The sequence below is a fragment of the Papio anubis genome, chromosome 6, assembly GCF_008728515.1.
Source record: "Papio anubis isolate 15944 chromosome 6, Panubis1.0, whole genome shotgun sequence".
In the NCBI taxonomy this organism is placed as follows: Eukaryota; Metazoa; Chordata; class Mammalia; order Primates; family Cercopithecidae; genus Papio; species Papio anubis.
Window position 1 is genome coordinate 83,294,778 of NC_044981.1, and position 23,036 is coordinate 83,317,813.

General features: G+C 36.5%; 1 protein-coding gene across 1 annotated transcript; it reads left to right on the forward strand.

Moving 5' to 3' along the window:
* Positions 1-737: 737 nt before the first annotated feature.
* On the forward strand, positions 738-19,348 carry SPACA1 (sperm acrosome associated 1). The gene is made up of 7 exons (XM_003897887.2): positions 738-1,004; positions 6,812-6,868; positions 10,418-10,519; positions 11,536-11,642; positions 12,287-12,422; positions 17,077-17,197; positions 19,107-19,348. Exons 1-7 carry the CDS (start codon positions 797-799, stop codon positions 19,258-19,260), a joined length of 885 nt encoding a protein of 294 aa, XP_003897936.1. The 5' UTR covers positions 738-796; the 3' UTR covers positions 19,261-19,348.
* The last annotated feature ends 3,688 nt before the right edge of the window (positions 19,349-23,036 follow it).

Genomic DNA, 23,036 nt, shown 5'->3' on the forward strand with positions numbered 1-23,036 from the left:
AAATTTGTAATAACAGAATCAAAAGTGAACCCTAACTTTTCAGCGCTTGAACTCCCAATCGCCCCCACTGAAAGCTTCTTCGTTGTTAACCTTGAATCGTAAGAATCACTGATCATCGAGTAAGTGTTCGGGAGATGTGACTGGGAGCTCCAGCTTTGTAAATAATTTGCTGGATGTTTTTGGGCGAGTCATTTCATCTCTCTGATTCTTAATCTCTTCACTTAAAAATGAGGGGCTTGGAGTATCAGATGATTTCTAAATTTCTTCTTACTCAAAGTCTATTATTCTGATCCCAAAGAAGAAATCGAGTCCTTCTCAATACATCCCAAATTGGACATTCTGGATAAGAAATTTTGAAACCAAATCACACGAAGAGTATGTGAGGGCTAAGAAGTCTAGTTTGGGAAAGGGTAAACATTATGTACGAAAATGAAATGTCTTAGAAGAAAGCAGGCAGGGTGAGCCAGGAGGTGAAGGGTCGCTCCATCAACTGCGGCGGAAGGAGCAACTGACAGCAACGCCTACCGCACCCGGAAGGCTCAGGGAGGCGGCCTGGGCAGGGAACTTCCGGTTGCGGGTAAGGGAGGCGTCCTCTTCTAGGGACTTGTCGCACGTGGCTCCTCGTCGCGTCCTGGCTTGCGCGCCACGCAGCCCAGCTCCGCGCGTGTTCCAGGCGCTCAGCCCTGGAGCAGCGCCCAGGCAACCATTGAGGCGTCACGGTTCGTCACAGGAGATTCAGAGCCGGGCGGCTGCGGGCGGGGCGTCGCACCTCTCTTCAACGCACCTGTCCTCAACCATGAGCCCCAGGGGCACGGGCTGCTCCGCCGGGCTGCTGCTGACGGTCGGCTGGCTGCTCCTGGCGGTCCTCCCGTCTGCGAGCGGGACCAACGTCACCGCCGCCGTGCAGGATGCCGGCCTGGCCCACGAAGGCGAGGGCGAGGAGGAGACCGAAAACAACGACAGCGAGACCGCGGAGAACTACGCCCCGACTGAAACCGAGGATGGTGAGGGTGGGAACTCCCTTGGGGGCATGCGGTGGCCCCTGTTGATGGAGCAAAGGCGAACCATGAGAATTATCCGTGTTAACGTCTAGAGAGCTCTCTCGCATACCTCAGCCCCGAGTTTGTCCCTTTCTTGCATCTTGTGGCCTTAAAGAAGAATGTGCTCATTCTCCCAGGCCACAGCAAGATACACAGATAAGCACGTATATAGAAATTACTATAGAAAACTTCTAAATATTGCTTTGGACAAGGAAAAAGATTTTTTTTTAAGGGTTGGAGGTAGCCTTCCACCAAGAGGAATCATTTTGACTCTTCTTGCATTCATTTTCCCTTCTCATAGTAGATTCTTTTTTTTCAAGTTCCAAGTTGCTTGATTTCCACATTTGCACTTGAGGTTGCAGTGGAATTCAGAATCCCCCTTTACGACGACACATCTAGATAGACCAGTATGCCGACAAAACTGCCCAGAAGCCCCATGGCAGCTTCCTGCAGCTCCTAGCCTTGAGCACGTCTGCATTGTGGTGTTTCATTGGTATGTGCAGCCTCGGACAAAGGAATGGAGCAGTAGAAAACACCTGTCAAGGGATCCAGCTAGTGGCTTTGTTAGATGCTGCATGTTAACCAAGGAACAATGAGCCCCTGCTTGGTTCATACATTTGCTTTTTTCTGCTGGCTCATTAAGCAATAAAACTTTACAGGCTGTTGTATTGATTAGTAACTCACATTCTAGCAGGTGGAAGGTCAGCAGCAGGTTTGCTATCTTCTCAAGAAGGATTATCCCTTTCCCTTCTAAATGACCCAGCTGCGATTCTTTTAATATCGTTTGCATTCTCACGTGTCTTCAGTCTATACATATCGAGTGACTGCTGTGTCTACCAGCCTTTCTTTTATTTCCCGATAGTGACCCTCAGCACCAACAAAAAGAAATGGATTGTCTGAGGTTAACAGTGGGATCGAGGTTTGCACGGCCTTGTAACATTACACTACAGAGAGCTTAAAAAGATCCTTGACTTCAGAAATGTGAAAAAGAAAGACTAGGAAAGAAGAGAACATGTTCTAAAGCATAGTAGCTATTGCTTCATTCTCTTCTTTAAAGTAATTGAATTAACAATTTTAATATTAAACTGGCCAAGAGATACTTCTGGCTATAAAATGCTAAACATTATTTAGGCTAAACTCAGACAATAAAGTTATAATGTCTTACATTCAAATTAAAATGTAGGTTAGTTACTCTCTCAGAGTCTCAGTTTCCTCATCTGTGGACTTTAAGGAATCCATGTACTTTCTGGGATTTTAACACACACAGTTTCATGCATAAGTGCTTTTTCTTGGGGAGAGCGAGAATCCAAAACTTTAAACAATCTGAGGTGTTAGAGGTCTGAAAATTTCCAGAACTGTTATTGAAATTTGCATTGTACCCTTAACCCTCAGTGGATCAGTAGAAACAGTTATCCCCATTTACAGTCCAGTGGACCTTTAATTTTTTTTAGTCATTTAAAAATAATTTACAAATATGGATAAAGGGATAGTGAAAACAACTTTGTTAGAAATTTCAAGAAGAATTTAAACATGGAAAAATTCAAATTTTTATTCCATATATCCTAGTTTTGAAGGTGTATGTACCCTAACTGGGCAAAGTACTTTGAATGCAACTAAGTGCTCAGTTGTTAAGCATGAACCTAGAATGCATTCATTGTGTTAATATTGATTACAGATTTTGAGTGCATCTTTAATAAATTTGAGCTTGTCATTAATCTTGGTTCTTTTTGCACTTGTCAAAAAACCAACACTTTTGAAAACTACAAAGGCATATATTTTGTTGAAGAGAAAGCCATCTTTTCTTCATAATTGGAAAATATTTTCATCTTTAGATTTATAAACACCAATTAGAATGATTGGTCCAATGAATTTTACTCATTTCTACATAATCTTTTCTTTCAGTCACCTTTATATACATATCTTTCATCACAATATGTTCATTTACAAACCTTGACAAATAAATGTTGGTGCATAAATGTTTTAAAAAAGGAGTGAATACTGTCCACATCCTTTTAGCAAAACAGTATGGTACAAGTTATTGTCACAGTATATTTCCAGATCAAATCTTTCCTGTTGAAAGGCTAACTACATGATAATACCATATATTCTTTTCATCCCCAGAAAGATACTATTTACTCATCAATTCTTAAGTTAGAAAAAATTCATCTAGTATATCCATCCAAGATGTCATCATCTCTCATTGAGATTTTGCTTATACAATCAATTTCATCATCATCATTAGCATCTAAAATGCTGTTATCTGTCTCTTTTCATCTTCTGATTCATTCAATAATTGTGAAATGTTTTTCTCTGTCAGTTTTCTTCTCTTTGCCATTATGGGCAAAAGATGAAAAATTGTGAAATCTCAACTATGTTCAATAAAAGCCAGAAATAGACTACAAGGAGGATACCTCTAGACTTCTTTTATATCTTCTTGAAAGATGATGCAATATCTTGGGTAAAACAATATGAAAACACAGGATGTTGCAAAATAGCCTGTGTTAGTGTAATTATTTCACAATTACATTATTTTTCTAGGCAATTCCAATCATTCTTTCATTTTTAAATTTTAGTCATTTAAAAATGTAGTTGAAAATAAAGAGTAACACAATCATTATGGGTGATGAAATATCACAATGTTTCAAGATAAAGAAAAGTCATTAAGATACTAGATTTATGGCCAGGCACGGTAGCTCACACCTGTAATCCCAGCACTTTGGGAGGCCGAGGTGGGCGGATCACAAGGTCAGGAGATGGAGACCATCCTGGCTAACACAGTGAAACCGCATCTCTACCAAAAATACAAAAAATTAGCCAGGCGTAGTGGTGGGTGCCTGTAGTTCCAGCCACTCGGGAGACTGAGGCAGGAGAACGGCGTGAACCCAGGAGGTGGAGCTTGCAGTGAGCTGAGATCACGCCACTGCATTCCAGCCTGGGCAACAGAGTGAGACTCCGTCTCAAAAAAAAAAAAAAAAGAAAAAAGACATGAGATTTATATCCTTATACTTTTGTTTTACCTTGTATACCCTTTAATATACCTTTTAAATATATCTTTTATGCAGGTATACCTTTAGATTTATAAACAGGATCCAATAGACCTACATAATAATTGCAAAATAGAAAGTTGTAGTCTATACAATGAGTTTTATCCTATACACATATGTTCTTTTTGTCTTTGGAATACTTCTAAGGAAGAATAGAAGTCATGAAATATCAACCTGATAAATCAACTGTCAGAAACTGAAAAACTAAAATTGCACCCTGATGATAGATACCAAAAGTTACCGTGTGCTGTCCTGAACTGAAGAGAACATTTCAGAATCTGGCCACAACTAAAAGAGCAAGATCATTATCCTCATCACTGTGAATGCCAGGCTTTTGTTAGTGTAGCCTAAGACCCAGTAGATTTTTAGGGAAGCTTCTGCACATCTTTAACTCCTATTGAATTCACTATTGAACTCTCCATTCGTTTTTAACTGTCCTATCAAATTAAGACAACCCATAAAATAGTTTTGGACAGCTGACTTTTCAGCTGTATGTGAAGGACTTTTTATTCCTACAAGGTTTCATTTTGTTAGATTTGCCCATTATTTCACCCTGTCATTTTTTAGATACGGATATATCATCAAATATATTTGCTATCCTTTCTAGCTTTGGAGAATTATGGATTTAGTCAGCATGATAACAGCATCTTTTTCCAGGTCATTAATAAAAATGTTGAACAGGACAGAGCCCTGTGACACATCACTCCTACCATGTTGATACCAACTGGTTAATTAACCACTGTAGTCTTAGAGTTTAAACAGTTTCACATAAAACTACTGACATTCAGACCGTTTATTTTCTTACCACTCATAGGTTTATAACAAGAAATTTTGACAAATGCTACACTGAAGTCCAATTACATACAATTCCACTGACCCACCATTGTAGGATTCCCATTTTTTAAAAAGGTTACTGAGTAACCTAATGGACACTCAATACATCATAGAATATTAAAGCTGAAAGGGACTTTAGAGACTTTCTTATTTAGTCTCATTTGTTTTTCTTTAAGGAAACAAGTTGGAAGAAATTAAACAGCTTTCCCAAAGTAGAATACATAGTAATTGACTAATGGTTTTTGAAAAAGGCTTATATTTACAAAGAGTGCAGCACTCATTCTCTTAGCCGTGTTTTCTATGTTCAGGATTTGGCTTTTAATTTGTATCACATAATGTGCCAGTAGAAGGTATCTAAGCATTCCACAATTCAAAATGATCATCATGATAGTCTAAATCATTTATTTTTGTTAAAGAAATGACTTAACAAAGTCAATATTGATTTACTTATGTACACTGGGTGCTTACTGAGTATTCAAGATACTATATTGGGGCTGGGCACGGTGGCTCATGCCTGTAATCCCAGCACTTTGGGAGGCTGAGGCTGGTGGATCACTTGAGGTCAGGAGTTTGAGACCAGCCTGGCCAACATGGTGAAACTCTGTCTCTACTAAAAATACAAAAATTAGCTCGGTGTGGTGGCATGTGCCTGTAGTCCCAGCTACTCAGGAGGCTGAAGCATAAGAATCACTTGTGCCTAGGAGGTGGAGGTTGCAGTGAGCCAAGATCATGCCACTGCACTCCAGCCTGGGCAACAGAGTAAGATTCTCTCAGAAAAACAAAAGCAAAAAACTATATTTGGTGCTCGTAAGTACAGAATAGTAGTGTTTATGAAGCTATTGAGATTTTACAGTTATCAAAATAGGAAAAAAACCCCAGCATTATATTAAATTAGTAAGTACAAAATGGGTTTAAATTGGGTAATTATATCTTAAGTATGTTTGTAGTACTAAACAATTTATAGAATGCTTTCACACACATTATCCTTATTTAATTCTTACAACAATCAAATGAGATGGATTTTCCTTTCCAAATTTTGCAGAAGGGTTAACTAAGCCTGACAGGATTTAATTAATTTGCTCAAACGCAAACAGCTAATTAGTGATAGAAGCAGCTCTTTGGACTCCAGTTCGATGTGTTTTCCATGTGATTTGTTGTCCTAGGGTACAATGCCTTTTAAAAGTCATCTTCTAACATCTCATTTGATATTTTTTCTATTGAGATTTTAGTCCTAATTTGAGCTGAAGAATGGCTTGTATACTATAGCTAGTAGAATTTTATGTCAAACTTCAGAATGATGAGAAAAAGAGAAACATGATTTAGAACCAACAACATTTAATTTTTTAAATAGTAATACACTCCTATACTAACCTAGTAAAGTGTTGAAATAAATTCTTAGAAATATTTAAATTTACCATCTTAACCTGGGAAATGAGTAGAACTAATCTATAAAACTTTTATCATTTTAATAAACACTGGTTAATGACTTCTCTTTGAATAGAAATTATACACTCAATTTTGGAAAATAGAGAATGGAAAAAATTGGTTTTTACAACTGACAGGCCTTTGTGTGTTTTTCTGAGACCCTCTATCAAATTTTAACTTACTATATATCAACTGATGAAAAACATTTTTAAGGTATATACAAAGTTTAAATATAAACCTTTCTATTAGGTTATTTCCTAATTTAACGGACTTCTTTAGAGGTTTGAGACTCTTTTGAATTAGACAATAACAGTACTCAGAATGGCATTGTTTTCTGATTTAAATGGAAAACTTAAAAAATGTCTGCTGCCTATATGATACGCATGTCTTTCATCTCCAAGTAAGAGGTGTTTCACTTAGAAAAGTTTTCACATAATTAAATAATGTATCTTTACCCTTTATGTTTAGTTTCAAATGCGAATGTAGTCAAAGAAGTAGAATTCGGAATGTGCACCGTTACATGTGGTAAGTAGCTTGGAGCAGATGAATAAACCATGTTGTAATTTGCGGGGGAGGAAAGGTAAAAGCAGATAGTGTGCAACTTTTTATTTGTAGCTTGTGTACTTTCATGCATCTCTCATGGATTTTTATTTCTAATTACTATAATGTATACACAAAACTCAGGGTGACTGCTTTAAACTGTAAGATATTTTCAGTTTGTAATCTCTAAATCTTATTTTAAGCCAGCTCCCTAATTTTTTTTTTTTTTTTTTTGGCACATAAACTGCCTTCACCAAAGTAAAATTTTCTCTATCTCACAGATGTTCAGAAGATGAAAGATTTTCCAATGCATCTCACAGATGTCTTCCCGCATATTGTGTTGGCAAATTTATCAAGAATTTGCTTATTTGTAATAATCCATTCTAAATTCTACATTTCTCCAATTTGCTTGTCATGTTTTGGAGAAAAGATGTATTGGCTTTGTGGGGAGGATAATATTCAAAGAATATGACGTAGTCTGATCATTCCATGGATAGAAATTGGACATAAAATTTCTCTAACAAGTTTACAATGAAGTTGATGCCGCTAGTTAGAGGACTATCCTTTGAGAAACAATACTGTAGACCAGGGTGCTAAGAAGACCATAGATAATTCACAATGAAATTAAGTTTCTTCTAAATAGAATCTGCCTTGGAAAGAAAACAGTGATGAGAGGGAAAAGGGGACAATTATCAGAGGATAAGAAGACAAAATCCATGCAGATCTAGATCAGAATGAATTTCGCAGGAGTAGGGGTGTCAAAAATTACACCTGAATTGTTTTCATTTGGAGAAGCTTTTTAACAATGTGGTACAATATACCTAACATAAAAGTTACCATTTTAGCCATTTTTAAATGTACAAGTCCGTGGACTTAAGCATATTCACATTCTTGTGCAACTGTCACAACCGCCCATCTCGAGAACTTTTTTATTATGTCAATCTGAAATGCCCATTAAACACTAACTTCTCGTTTTCCCCTCCTCCCAGCTCCTGGCAACCACTATTCTCTCTATCTCTTAAAATTGTTTTAGCTGTTTTTTTTTTTTAACCTTAATTTCTTAGTAAGTCAGTCATAAAATGAGAGAAATCCATGTAGTAAGCCTGCAATTACTTATTTGTGGTTTACATCTTTGTTTAGCTGCTAACTTCAGAAATTTTCACAGGTAGAGAATTATTTTTATGACAGTTCAAGTAATTGCCATTGTTTTCTATTATTTAAAGACAAGTTTAGAAATTGTATTCACTCAAATGATTATTTTTTAAAAATTATTTGCCTGCTATGTGCTAGGCATCGTTATAGGTGCTAGGGATATGAGCAGACAGAGCAGACAAAACTCTCTACCCTCAAGCAATGTGTAGTTTACATAATATGTAAAACATACAATGTGGCAAGTGGTAATAAGTTATCAGGAAAAAATAAACTAGAAAAAGCAATATTTCATGCCTAAAATGTTAAAAGCCTTTCAATTTAGAACTAGAAGAGAAAAATGCCTTGATGAAAATTCTGTTTAACTTCTGAAACAATATTTTAGCAGTCAAAAAGTTTTCTTTTATATCCAGGCAGATTTTTAGGTGTTACTTGGTATTGCAGAAAATCCCACACCTACATGCATCTCAGTGAACTGTATTTAGCTAAATAAATAAATACATAAAATACCTGCTTTATGCCGGGCATGGTGACTCACTCCTATAATCCCAGCACTTTGGAAGGCCGAGGCAGGTAGATGATGAGGTCCAGAAATCGAGGTCATCCTGGCCAAGATGGTGAAACCCCATCTCTACTAAAAATACAGAAAAATTAGCTGGGCACGGTGGCGTGTACCTGTAGTCCCAGCTACTTGGGAGGCTGAGGTGGGAAAAGTGCTTGAAGCTGGGAGGCGGAGGTTGCAGTGAATTGAGATCGCACCACGGCACTCCAACCTGGTGACAAAGCGAGACTGCATCTCAAAAACAAAACAAAACAAACAACAACAACAACAACAAAAAACCTGCTTTAAAAATATTTATGCACTTCGGAATTAAGGCTGTGCTTCTAAAGACTCTTTCGGGCTGGCCATGGTGGCTCACGCCTGTAATCCCAGCACTTTGGGAGGCTGAGGCTGGCAGATCACCAGGTCAGGAGTTCGAGACCTGTTTGACCAACATGGTGAAACCCTGTCTCTACTAAAAATACAAAAATTAGCTGGGCATGGTGGCATGCCCCTGTAATCCCAGCTATTCAGGAGGCTGAGGCAGGAGAATTGCTTGAACCCGGGAGGCAGAGGTTGCGGTGACCTGAGATCATGCCACTGCACTCTAGCCTCTGCAACAGAGCAAGACTGCATCTCAAAAAAAAAAAAAAGTCTTTCATAAACTCAAGTGGAGCCTTACTTCAGCCATTCTTAGCCATCATTTCTCTTAACCAAAGACCTTCTTCCTTCCATCCTTCCATTTTCTTATTTCATATGTAGCCTTCTCCCTTACTATTCAAAATGAGGTCCACAGACTGCAGCAGTATCACCTGGGAGCTTGTTAGAAATGCAGAATCTCAAACCCATTCAAGAACAGCTAACTCAAAATTTGCATTTTAGTAACATCTCCAGTAAGATAACATCTTAGAGGGGCTGGAAGAGGAAATCTAGTAGTTAAGGAAATAAAAATGGACTCTTTCTTAACCTGTCTTAACATGGCACATTTTTCAACATGTAGCTAATCCTGCATTTTGTTATTTCTCTCAATTGTGGTGATATGAGGCAAACTCTGGAATTCTGAGATCAGTTAGGAAAGTTAATTTCTTGTTACAAAAAGTGTGACGTTCTAAAGAGAGCATCCTGTTGGAAATGGAGATTTGGTCAGTGATAGGTTGTCCTCTCTATATTTAATACAGACATTTTATGAATCTAAATATTTAAAGGCATCGTTTATGCTAAAATGTGATTTTTTATTTTCCTCCAGAGCTTCCCCCATGCTTCCCCAGAAAGTTCCTGGGTCAAATAAATTTGGGAAATATTGTATACCACTGTATTCCATCAAATCCACGACTTTATGGACTGTAAGAAGTACATTTTATGTACTCTAAAAAGGAAAAATACTGCCAATTAATTTATGACATGTTATCAATTGTAAATGTATTCTGATTTTACAGATGTTAAAATGTAAAAATGTAAAAATTTTACATCTTAGATCCATGCAGATGTACACAATAGCATGTTAATTTACTAGCATATTAAAAGTTCCCTCAAAATTCTGTAGTAAAGCGATCCCTTTAATTTCATTTAATGTACTATTTTCAAATGTGCATGATTATGGAATCCTTTTTCTTATGGTACCCAGAGGAACTAGTGTTTCACATAATTCACTCCAGAAAATGCTGTTTTAGGAAATAATTCAAAATGCAGAGCCAGAAAAATTTTAAGTGTTATCATTCTGAATTTAGGAGCTTAATTTCTGAAATTAGAAGAAAAGTCTCAAGAAAAGACCTAGGTGGGAAAGTGAAGACACTATGGAATCAGTTTTTTTCTTAACATTTGCCCGTTTTTATCTTAAACCAAAGGTATTGGTGTTAGAGAAGTTATATTAACAAATGGATGCCCTACTGGTGAATCCAAGTGTGTCGTACGGGTAGAAGAGTGCCGTGGACCAACAGATTGTGGCTGTGAGTTGAATTATGTATTGGAGGGAGACTGTGGGCAAGAGTTTACTCTGGGGAAATATTTTTCACCTCAGGTTGCCACTGAGTAGAAGGAGGCAACCAGTTGACATACTGAAAGGAAATCATAACATTTTAAATTCCACTTCTTTAAACAGTTATAGTTCTGAGCAACTTTCTGATTTTGCTTCACCTTTTTTCAGAGACATATAAAAGTTAACATATATTCTCTATAATACACTGGAGGCTTACTGTATATAGGCTCTATAGTTGAGGCTATCCTGTGGCGAAATGCTTTTGATGCTTTGATCATGGCATTTTGTCAGTAGATTTGTAAACTTTAAATTGGGAACGTTGACAGCTGTTCCATATATCACATTATGCTGTTATGAAATTTCAGTATCTCTGATGGGAGTCCCTAACAAGTACAGTGGAAGCCACTAATAGATCTCATAGTTTAGTCTAACAGATGACTAGGTCAATTACAACTTATTCTGCATAAGGAGCAGAGAGCCATGGTGTCTCCTCACTTGCTTCTTTTGGTGACTATCTTTGCACCTATCAGTCTTCTGTTCCTCTACACTCAAACTCCCAATTATAAGTTTGATAACTTCCAGCATATAGTTGATTTTTAAAACTGGAGGTGGCTTTTTAAAGTAGTATTGTGACACCTGTAATCTTAGCACTTTGGGAGGCTGAGGCAGGAGGATCACTTGAGCTCAGGAGTTTGAGACCAGGTTGGGCAACATGATGAAACCCCATCTCTACAGATTTTTTTGTTTTAAATTAGCCAGGCATAGTGGCATGTGCATGTATTCCCAGCCACTTGAGAGGCTGAGGTGGGAAGATGGCTTGGGCCCAGGAGGCAGAGGTTGCAGTGAGCCAAGATCATGCCACTGCACTCCAGCCTGGGCGACAGAACCAGATCCTGTCTTAGGAAAAAAAAAAAAAAAAAAAGGTAGTGTCATGTATAAAGCAATTAATAATGCCCAATCGTATTTATGTGTTTAATTTTTTTTCAGGGGGTAAACCAATTTCAGAAAGTCTTGAAAGTGTTAGACTGGCATGTATTCACACATCTCCTATAAATCGTTTCAAATATATATGGAAACTTCTAAGGCCAGACCAAGTGAGTAATGAATGGATATAACCTGGTGCTTTCTAGTGAGTGAGAAAATTTGTTTCTCAGTTCTGATGGTTTTCAGAAAACTTTCTTTTTAAAAGCAGTTTGCCAAAATGAAGTTAAGAATTATACAACTTTATTATTTTGGAATTTTAAAATTTTCATTATTCGGTAGGACTAAACTTTACATACGTCCAAGGGCCAGCTATAATCAGAACTTTAAAACGTCCATTTTATACAAAGTATTCCATTTTGGAAGCAAGGTTTTCATTGGCTTATATAGGAGTTGTGTAATAATAACAGTGGCTAACATTAATTAAAGGTTTATTAAGTGCCAGACATGACACTGAGTGCTAGAGCCTTTTTTAATCCATGTAACAATTCTGTGAGGTAATCACTATCATTATATCAATTTTTACAAATGAGTAACTGAGGTGCAGTGAGTAACTTGTCCACAGTCACACAGGCATGAAGTGGTAGGGTTGGGATTTGAAGTCTGGATTGTGTGACTGAAAATCCATGTAGAGCATTAATTACTTAACTAGGCTAAGGGAGACAGTAACCCTCCTTTCCTTAAGGGAAATAAATTGTTTCCTGGTAAGTGTACATGAAGAATATTGATACTTTGTTATTTTTTTCTTTTTAAATAGCAATCCATTGTACTTGTAAATGATTCAGCAATCCTAGAAGTACGCAGGGAAAATTACCCCTTGGCTTTCCAGTGTGACACATTGGATAATAATGAAATAGTAGCAACTATTAAATTCACAATCTATACGAGCACTGGTAAGTGTCCAGCAATGTCTTGGTTTGCTTATATGCCAAACTTTAAAGAGCATTAAAATCACTTGGAGGCTTGTTAAAACACCAATCTCTAGCCCTACCCCCAGAGTTTCTGATTCAGTAGATCTGGGATGGGACTCGAACAAGAATTTCCATTTCTAACAAGTTTCCCTGTTGCTGCTGGTCCCAGAGACCACACTTTGAGAACCACTGGTTTACATCATTTAGACTTTTCTACAAGATACTAATTAATTTCTTTTTCACAAAGTAGTCACAGTTGCCTCACTTTGGAAAACTGGTGTATTTCCTTTTTTTTTTTTTTTGAGACGGAGTCTTGCTCAGTCGCCCAGGCTGGAGTGCGGTGGCCTGGCGCGATCTCGAGTCACTGCAAGCTCCGCCTCCCGGGTTCACGCCATTCTCCTGCCTCAGCCTCCCGAGTAGCTGGGACTACAGGCGCCCGCCACCTGGTGTATTTCTTAAGTATCTTCAGAGAACAGTCCTCTAACTTGAATTATATTCTTGCTTTTACTTTCATTAGAAAAGTGAAAATGGATAAATGGAATTCTCATGGATGCTTATGAAAATTTTCATTCAGTAAAATAAATAAAATTAAGAAATACAATGTCAAAGTATGTCTCTTTAAAAATTATATATTTGAAGCAAATGTTTTTTGATGAAGCACTAATACAGTTCTCAAAAAAATATATCACAAAATGCAAATATTGTCCTGAATGTCATTTTACATATTAGAAACCATATTTTCCTTGTGAGTTAGATCCATTTGCATATATTCAATTTAATCTGTGATGTCTTACATATCCAGGTAATTATTTCCTTTTGTTCAACTGCTCTTAACTGTTTTTACTGTTGTTATCAACTTTGTTGTTAGCGATGTGGGGACTTGGTCACAAGTTCTTTTGAGAATCCTATCAAGACTCAGGATCCTTTTTCCAGAAAAATGTCTACACACAAATATGCCAAAAGTTACATGTAATTTTAAATGAGTTTTTGGACTTCTTGAAGCTATTTCTGAACACAAAGTAAAGAGCTTCTGCTGTAGTTTAAAGATACCGCACAACATAACCATTTTATTGAAATGAAAACAGGTTAAAGTGTTTTAGAGTGATTTTAAAAAATAAACTACTATTTAAACCTTCTTTGATACGCTGTTTAATGAGTTTAGAAACATCTTCATGGTGAAAGCTAATAATCTTATCCCTCTACTGGGATAACAGGTGTCATTAAAAGGATAATTTTCAATAAAGCCCTAAAAAAGGCAAGAGAATAAAAACATCATTAAACTAAAAAATATCTCAACTGGCCCTCGTTCATGATGTTAAAGGTGTGTGGAGCCATTGTCAGTCTTTGTCCCTACTACCTTGTCCCTGTTAGGACAATTCAGTGTGGTTAGCTCCTCTCATACATAGAAGGGAGCATGCATTTGGTAATGTATATGTTAAAGACTGGAACACAGACCCTAAAATGTCAGGCCTTTATTGAGACAAAGTTAACTTCTCTCTCTTACATCAGTCCAGGAACGGTGGGATAACTCTGCCATCTCTGTACGTGCACTGATTGAATGACAAAATGTTTTTAGAACACTCCAGTATCTATTAATTTCTTTAGACATGACAATTGGGTACACCACTGCAACAGACCCCTCTGACTGATTAGAAATCAAACAAATGTTTTGGCTAGAAATGTCTACACAATATGGTACTAGCATGAAACAAATATGTAATAGAGATATTTTTAGAGTAAATATGGTTTCCCTAGTGAAAAATTCTCATCCATTCACTTAAATATCAGATTTTTCACTCCCACAATAGTTGTCTTTCATAATTAGGCATTGTTAAAAAAGATACTTTGAAGTACTCAGAGTGTGACTATATTTGGAAATAGGATTTTTTGCAGATATAATTAGTTAAGATGAGGTTATACTAGAGCGGAGTGGGCCTTTAATCCAATATAACTGGTTCCCTCATAAGAAGAGGACTATTTGGGCATGTTTGTGTGCACACAGACACACAAACACAGACGGAGCGTGGGGTGGGGAATACCAGGTGAAGACACAGAGAGACACAGGGAGAAGACAGCCATGTGAAAATGGAGACAAAAATTGGAGTTATGCTACCAGAATCCAAGGAATGTCTACCAGAAGCTGAGAAGCTGTAAGAGGCAAGGAAGGATCCTCCCCCAAGAACCCTCAGTGGGAGCATGGCTCTGCCAACACATTGTTTTCAGACTTCTAGCCTCCAAAACTGTGAGACAATACATTTCTGTTGTTTTTAAGTCACTCAGTTTGTGGTACTTTGTTATGGTGGTCCTAGGAAACTATTATGTACATAAGCTTAGTTTATCTAAAAGGTGAGAGCATCAAATTTAGCCTATTTTTCATTAAACATTTCAATAGGAAATTGAGCCTATTTTTTCATTACCTGTAAAAATAGTCTCGGTGACCCTTGCAAGACTACTGGTGTAATAAATAAAATCTTCATGCCCCTCTCTCTCCACCGTCTCTCAGCTAACATTGCAGAGTAATGGATAAATGAATTTTGCATTTCTCCTTGTCAGGTTTCAGTTATAAAAGGTGTCTTTTATTTAAGTTTCCAAAGTGCCACCACTTGTGTAAATCTAAAGTTATTCTGAAATAAAAAGATTTTTAAAAATCCAACAATGTTGGAACATAAATATAGATGTACTTTCTCTAGCATACTTGGAACTATTTAGCAAGATCCCTAACTTGAGTTTTTGGCTGTGGAATTACTAGGCAAAATGGAAAGTTATACTCCATGATGTCTAACAGATAGGGAAGCAAATCCAGAAAAATAAGCAGTTGAGATTGCTCATATAGAAGACTACTTCTGACAGAGTGGTACTTATCAAAATCAAAATATTTAAATAGTCAAAATATACCTTGTATAAATTAAACCTCCCTGAACCTTGGTTTACTCATCTGTATAATGCAATGGTTGGATCAGATGATCTCTGTGGTTCTTTCTTCCATGAATCTTTTATGATTCCAGAATTTGGGGACATAAAAGAGCTACAATAAAGACATATAATTCACAAAGGAAGTAATATTCTATGTTAATTGGCTTTTTACCAGTTTATAATGTAGTAATACTATAATACATGCAGTAGACTGGTTTTGTCTCTTTAATAACCTTATTTGCTGAAAGAGCAGAGAGATATGGGAGAGAATGCTTGATGTAAGAGTGGTGCATGAGGTGGGTACAGTGGTGTGTGCCTATACTAGCTACTTGGGAGGCTGAGGTGGGAGGATCACTTGAGCCCAGGAGTTCAAGGCCAACCTGGGCAATATAGCAAGACCCCATTTCCTAAAGAGAGAGGGGTCGGGGTGTGTGGATATGTGTATGGAAAACGATGAGCTTCAATTCCTTTCTTATAGCAAATATAAAAATTGGAGAGGTATCATAGTCTTAAGTGTAAAAGCTAAACCCATAAAGTTTTAGGGAAGAAATATAGGAGAATATTTGCATGATTCAGGAGTAAGCAAAGGTTTCTTAGACATAATTCAGAAAACAATCACCATAAAAAGAAACATGGAATAAATCAGACCGCATCAAAATTAAAAACTTCAGCTCATTAACAGAAATCATTAGGATAATGAATAGGCAAGCCAAAATCTGGTAGAAAACATTTATAAAACATGTACAGTCAGTACAATCAGTTTGAGAAAGTTCTCATGGTTTCTTAGAAAGCTAAACACACATCTGTCTACCCTACGACCCAGCAATTTCTATTATTAGATATTTAGCCAAAAATTAAGATATATATTCACAAAATGACTTGTATAAGAATGTTCATGGCAGCTTTATTTATAATATCTCACAACTGGAACAGCCTAGGTATCCATCAGTAGGAGGACGAGTAAACAAATTGTGGAGTATACCTAGTAATAAAAAAAAGATAGTTGCATATAACAGTATGGGTGAATTTCTAAAACATTATTCTGAGTAAACAAATCTTTACACAAGAGATTACCTAGTGTGTGTTTCCATTTATATGTAGTTCTAGAATAGTCAGAGCTAATCTATGGTGAAAAAGAAAATCAGGATACTTGTTGCCTCTGAAGGATGAAGAAGGAATTAATTAGGAAGAGGCTCAAGGGAGCTTTCTGGGGTATAGTAATATTCTGTATCTTGACTAGCATTTAGTTACTTATACGAGTTTGCCTTTGTGAAAACTAAGCAAATGTACATCTAAGATCTTTGTGCAATTCTTTGTGTGAAAATTTTATTTCAAAGAAAAAACTAATATTAAAATCCAGTTAACGATGTGCTTGCTGAAAAATTTTGGGGGAAGTATACTGACATTTGTAAATTATATTGAAATGCATAAAAAATAAGATGGATTAATGAGTTGATAGAGGAATGGATAGATGAATTTTAAAATATTAATGGTAGTATTTAGATGGTGGTAATACAGGCTGTTCATTGTCAAATTCTTTTAACCTTTTTGCATGTTTGAAAAGGAGATTTCAAACATGCAGAGCAAGATGATTAATAATTTTCTCTGCACTAAGTATTTCTTTATGTTTCTAGAGTTGTTTTTCAAATATCAACTTTTAAATTAGATACTCATTTCCTTTTCCTCAGTAGTCATACTCATTAGGTTTGTGTGTTTTCTCTAGAATTGCAAATGAGAAGATCAGGCCTACCGGTCACTGATGCAGCCCTAATTTTTGTGCTGACTGTAGGAGTCATTATCTGTGTATTTATAATCTTCTTATTGATCTTCATAATCGTAAATTGGTAGGTGAATGGCGGAATGCATCATCACCCTTGATTGACATCCTCCTCTTCTTCCCTCTCCTCATCCAGTGAATTGCAAAGCCCTGTCCATGTTGTCTCCTACATGTTGCCTTGAAACTGTCCATCTCCTTTCATTACTCCTGTGACTGCCCTAGTTCAGGCTACCCCATCTCTTTATGTAGATGCTTTTTAAAACAATCTCATGACTTGCTTCTCGAACTACGAAAGAGCTTTTAAATGCGATTTTTACAATTTTACATGGTAATTGCTTTAAAAAGTTTTATTTAATGAATATTTGTGTTGTCCAGTTTTGGTTCTCTCAACTCTAAAACTTGGTTATTGTAACCTACTAATTCATTTGTATGACAATATTTATAATACCTACATGAGTAGTACACCCTGGTAAATCTGAGGGCTCATGTACTATTGATTTGTAGCTGATGCGTCACAAACTAAAAATGAATAATGAACACAAAAGGCATTTCTTAGAGAAGAGGTAATATATATGTTTTATATGGATGTACATATATTGTATATACAATATACATATATCTATGTACATATATTCTATATGCAATATAAATATATCATATATAGGTCATATATGTGTACCAAATATGTATATAGTATATATTATTTATATATAATATATAATATACATGTGTATATAATATATGGGTCATATAATATATATGTAGATCTATGTATGTATAACATATACAACCTCATATCTAAGATGTGCCTTTTTATTATTTTTAGTTTGTGATGTATATATATTACAGATGATTGTGTATAGATCACATATATATAGTATGTATGTATATGAGCCCTCAGGCTTACCAGGGTGTAATACTCATGTAACTATTATAAATATCATCATATATATTACACACGTATATTTGTACCATGTATACACATATATGTACCATATATGTATACATACATATATGTGTATTATGTATGTGTATACATATATAGATACATATATGTAATATATATGTATCACAGACTAAAAATAATGCATAAAAAACACTTATTAGAGAAGAGGTAATATATATTATATTTACATCCATGTATATATAGTACATATATATGTATATAATATATATACATATAGTACATACATATGACCTGTATACAGTATATATACTATATTTACATATATTATATATACTATATGTACACAGATATATACTATATATACTTATATATTATATATTACCTCTTCTTTAAAAAGTGCCTTTTTATTCATTATTCATTTTTAGATTATGATGCATCAGCTGGATGCATCATCACAATGAACCGGCTGGAAAATGATTTTGTTATGTATTGTAGGAAGTACACTGAGGACTTTAAGCGAAAACAATTGTTTTCATAAAATTTTCCAAAGGAATTATTTTTTTTAGTACGTCCCAGACCCCCCACCCGTATAAAAGTGTTTTTAAAAATCAGCCTTCCGATTTTTTTTCCTGAGTAGGTATAGTTGTGTAACCTTAGTGTAGGTGCTAAACATTTTTGAATAGTAATTTTTATCATTGTAATTTTTAAAAATTTTATTCTTTATTGAGATAAAATTTGAATATAAAATTTATCATTTTTACCATTTTAAAGTATACAGTTCAGTAGTCATAAATACATTTATATTCTTTTTCTTTCCTTTATAATATACCTGTAGTATACCTGTAATGTAATGTACCTGTAATATATACACAGGTACAAATATATATATACAGGTTATATATATTTGTATATGTACAGGTTGTATATATTTGTACCATATATAATATATAATATATACATGCAGGTAATACACACATATATATATTTCTATACATAGAAAATATAGAAATCTATTCAGTTTTAGTTTTCGTTTCATATGGTGGTTTTGGTTTTTGCTTTTTTCTTCCAGGGCAGCAGTCAAGGCTTTCTGGGGGCCAAAAGCCTCTACACCTGAGGTACAATCAGAGCAGAGTTCTGGGAGATACAAAGATTCAACGTCTCTTGACCAATTACCAACAGAAATGCCTGGTGAAGATGATGCTTTAAGTGAATGGAATGAATGATGTATGAATGATATATAACAAATCAAAGGATATTACAGAATATTAGATTCATTATTATAAAAATAAAATATACATTGAAATACTTTAATAATGTTGCAATGGATTGCCACAGTGTGAAGGAAATGCAATGTGAGGATAGGACTGTTTTATCAGTGCTTTTTTCCAGTACAGTTATCAAATACTACTTTTAATTTGTTCTCAACACTTATTTCAGGTAATAGCTTGGGAATATTTATCTAAAGGTACCCCCAACAAATCTTCTAAGTGCATTTTTGATCACTTTGATAACTTCTTAGGTGATTTGCCTGTTTTGTCCTAAATAAGAACAATGTAATATAGAAATGCTCTACACATTAGACTTCCTCTCCCCTGAAAGCACTGTGTTGAACTTGCTAAAGCAAATCACACTTTAGAATATCTGCAGGGAATGTGACATACAAAGTTTGTAAGACATGAAGTAATAATGATAACAATAAATACTTAGTGACTACTATGTGCCAAGCATTGCTCAATCCATTTTCCATATATTAGGTGACTTAAATATGATTCTATATAGGAAATATATAAGGAAGAACTGGAGAGGAACTTGGAGGTGCCTGAGGAAATGACATGAATTTAACACATCCTATATTTCTCAGAGAAGCAGTGAGTTGAGGACTTTTGAATAACCACTGATAAGCACCTTCATTGTTCTTGGTATACAGGTAACATCTCAGAACCAAGGTACTTATTTTTGAACATTATCACTGCCTTTTTGTTCTGTGTAATTATGTGATACTGTTATGGCCAACTATCAAACAAGGTACCAAGACATTACTTTGATTCAGTAGACTTCATCAGAAATGAATTGTCAGAGGTTATCATGGTAGCACAAAATATATACTTTTTAATGTTTATATGAATTCTATGCCAACTTTATTTCTATTATTATGGGATTAATCTGATACCATTAACTCTTTGCACACCTGTGCAGAAGACATTGTAAATGGGCATTTATGGTACACCTCCCTCTGGTAGCCAAGAAATAGGCTGTGTTGTAGAATTATTCATGTTTTCTGTTACATAGCATTTGTATTTGAGAAAAGCAATGAGGAATTGGCTGGAAAATGATTTTGTTATCTATTGTAGGAAATCCACTGAGGACTTTAAGTGAAAAAAAATTGTTTTCATAAAATTTTCCAAAAGAATTATTTTTTGTTGCCCCCGGAGGTTCTGTCTGGGGAGTTTCTCAGTTGGTAGTGGCTCAGTAGCTTTGGCGGGGGTGGTGGGAGTGGTGGGGGTGGTGGGGGTGGTGGGGGTGGGGGTGTGGGGGGCGGTGGCTTGAGGCCGAGGCCTGGAGAACCTGTCCAGTAAGGAGCTATGGGAACAGGCACCCACATAACAGTCTGGCCACTTTTCTGTAGGGCTGCTGTGGTATGCTTGGGGCCCGCTCCAGTCCCTTGTCACCTCAGATTTTCCAGAACTGGAGGTGTCCCAAGTGAAGGCTATGAAACAGCAAAAATGGCAGCCTGCCCCTCTCTCTGGGAGCTTTGTCCCAAGGAGTCATGGACTTGTTGCCCACCCAAAGGCATTTGTAGGAAATGACTGGAGACCCCAGTTGGGAAGTCCTGCCCTGTGAGAAGGAATGTGATCAGGAAAAAAGCAGTCTGGTCACGTTTTGGTAGAGCAGCTGTGCTGCACTGGGGGTCCACTTCTGCCTCTGGTCATCTCAGACACTCCAAAACCCAAAGGCTGGAACAGCTAAGTCACCCTAACAGCAAAGATGGCAGCCTGCTCCTCCCCCTGGGAGCTCTGTCCCTGAGTAAATTCACATCTCTGTAGGTTGGAGAACATGGGCAGGGGTGGCTGGAGGCCCTGGTTGGGAGGTCCTGCCCAGTGAGGAGGAACAGAATCAGATACCCGCTTAAAGCAGCAGCCTGGCCACATTTTGGTAGGGCAGCTATGCTATGCTGGAGGACCTCTTCCACTGTGGGTTGGCTTCGACTCTCCAAAGCCCGAAGGCTGGAACAGCTAAGTCACCGGAACAGCAAAGATGGCAGCCTGCCCCTCCCTCTGGGAGAGCCATCCCAGGGGCAGTTCAGATCTCTGTTGGCTGAAGAGCTTGGACAGAGGTGGTTGGAGGTCTCAGTTGGGAGGTTCTGCCCAGTAAGGAGGAATGGGATCAGGCATCCACTTAAAGCAGCAGTTGGCCACATTTTGGTAGAGCAACTGTGCTGTGCTGTGCTGGGGGATCCCTTCCACCACGGGTCAATTCAGACTCTCCAAAGCCTGAAGGCTAGAGTGGCTATGGCACCCAAACAGCAAAGACATGGCCTGCCCCTCCCCCTGGGAGCTCATTCTTAGGGAGGTACAATGCCACTAATGGTAGCTGGCTGGAATTCCAAGCCAGTGGGTCTTACCTTGGGCTTTTCTTCCTCTGAGTCTTTCTTTGATGGGAGACTTTTTATTATGGCTTTGATTTTGCTACTCATTATTAGTTTGTTGAAATTTTCTATTTCTTCATTGTGTTTAATCTTGGTAGATTGCATGTATGAAGGAATTCATTTCTTCTAAATTTTCCAATTTGTTGATGTATTATTGTTTATAATAGTCTCTAATGATACTTTATATTTCTGAGATCTCAGTTGCTGTGTCTTCTTTTTGATTTCTGATTTTATTTATTTGGTTCTCCCCTCTTTTTGTTAGTCTAGCTGAAGGCTTGTCAATTTTGTTTACCTTTTCAAGAAACCAACTTTTTGTTTTGTTGATCTTCTGTAATTTTTTAAATCTCAATTTCATTTATTTCTGCTCTGATATTTATTATGTCTTTCCTTCTCCTAATGGGTTTAGTTTGTTCTGCTTTTTTAGTTCTTTGAGGTACATCATTAGGTTATTTGAAGTCTTTCTCCTTTATTGGTGTAGACATTTATTGCTATAAACTTCCCTCTTAGTACTGCTTTTGCTTTATCCCATAAATTATGGTATGTTATATTTCCATTTTCATTTGTTTCAAGAAATTTTTAAATTTTCTTGTTAATTTCTTCATTGACCCATTGGTTGTTCAGAAGGATGTTGTTTAATTTGCATGTGTTTGTGTATTATCTGAGTTGCCTCTTGTTATTGATTTCTAGTTTTATTCTATTGTGGTGAGAAAAGATACTTGATATGATTTATGGATTTTAAAATTTTGTTAGGATGAGTTTTGTGGCATAAGATATGGTCTGTTCTGGAGAATGTTCATATGCTAAAGCATGTGTATTCTGCTGCAGTTGGGTAAAATGTTCTGTAAATGTCAGCTAGGCCTATTAGATCTAGTAGGTAGATTAACTCCCCTATTTTTTTGTTGATTTTCTGTCTGGATGAGCTGTCCACTGTTGAGAACAGGTTGTTAAAGTCTCCTTCTATTATTGTATTTCAGTAGATATCTCTCTTTATATCTATTAATGTTTGCATTAAATATTTGGGAGTTCCAGTGTTGGGTGCATAGATATTTATAGTTGTTACATCCTGTTTAATAGACTCCTTTATCTTTATATAGTGTCCTTTGTCTCTTTTTATAATCTTAAATTTGTAGTCTATTTTATGTGATATAAGTATAGCTACTCCTGCTCTATTTTGGTTTCCAGTTGCATGGAATATTTTTTCCACCCCTCACTTTCAGTCTGTCTTTATAGGTGAAGTGGGTTTCTTGAAGGCAGCATATAGTTGAGTCTTGTTTCTTTATCCATTCAGCCACTGTATGCCTTTTACTTGGAGAATTGAGACCATTTTACATTCTGTTTTATTATTGATAATTA

Coding starts and splice junctions, on each gene's coding strand:
- SPACA1 (XM_003897887.2), top strand. CDS start 797: ATGAGCCCCAGGGGCACGGGCTGCTCCGCCGGGCTGCTGCTGACGGTC. Junction 1,005..6,811: donor CCCGACTGAAACCGAGGATG/GTGAGGGTGGGA, acceptor CTTTATGTTTAG/TTTCAAATGCGAATGTAGTC. Junction 11,643..12,286: donor AACTTCTAAGGCCAGACCAA/GTGAGTAATGAA, acceptor CTTTTTAAATAG/CAATCCATTGTACTTGTAAA.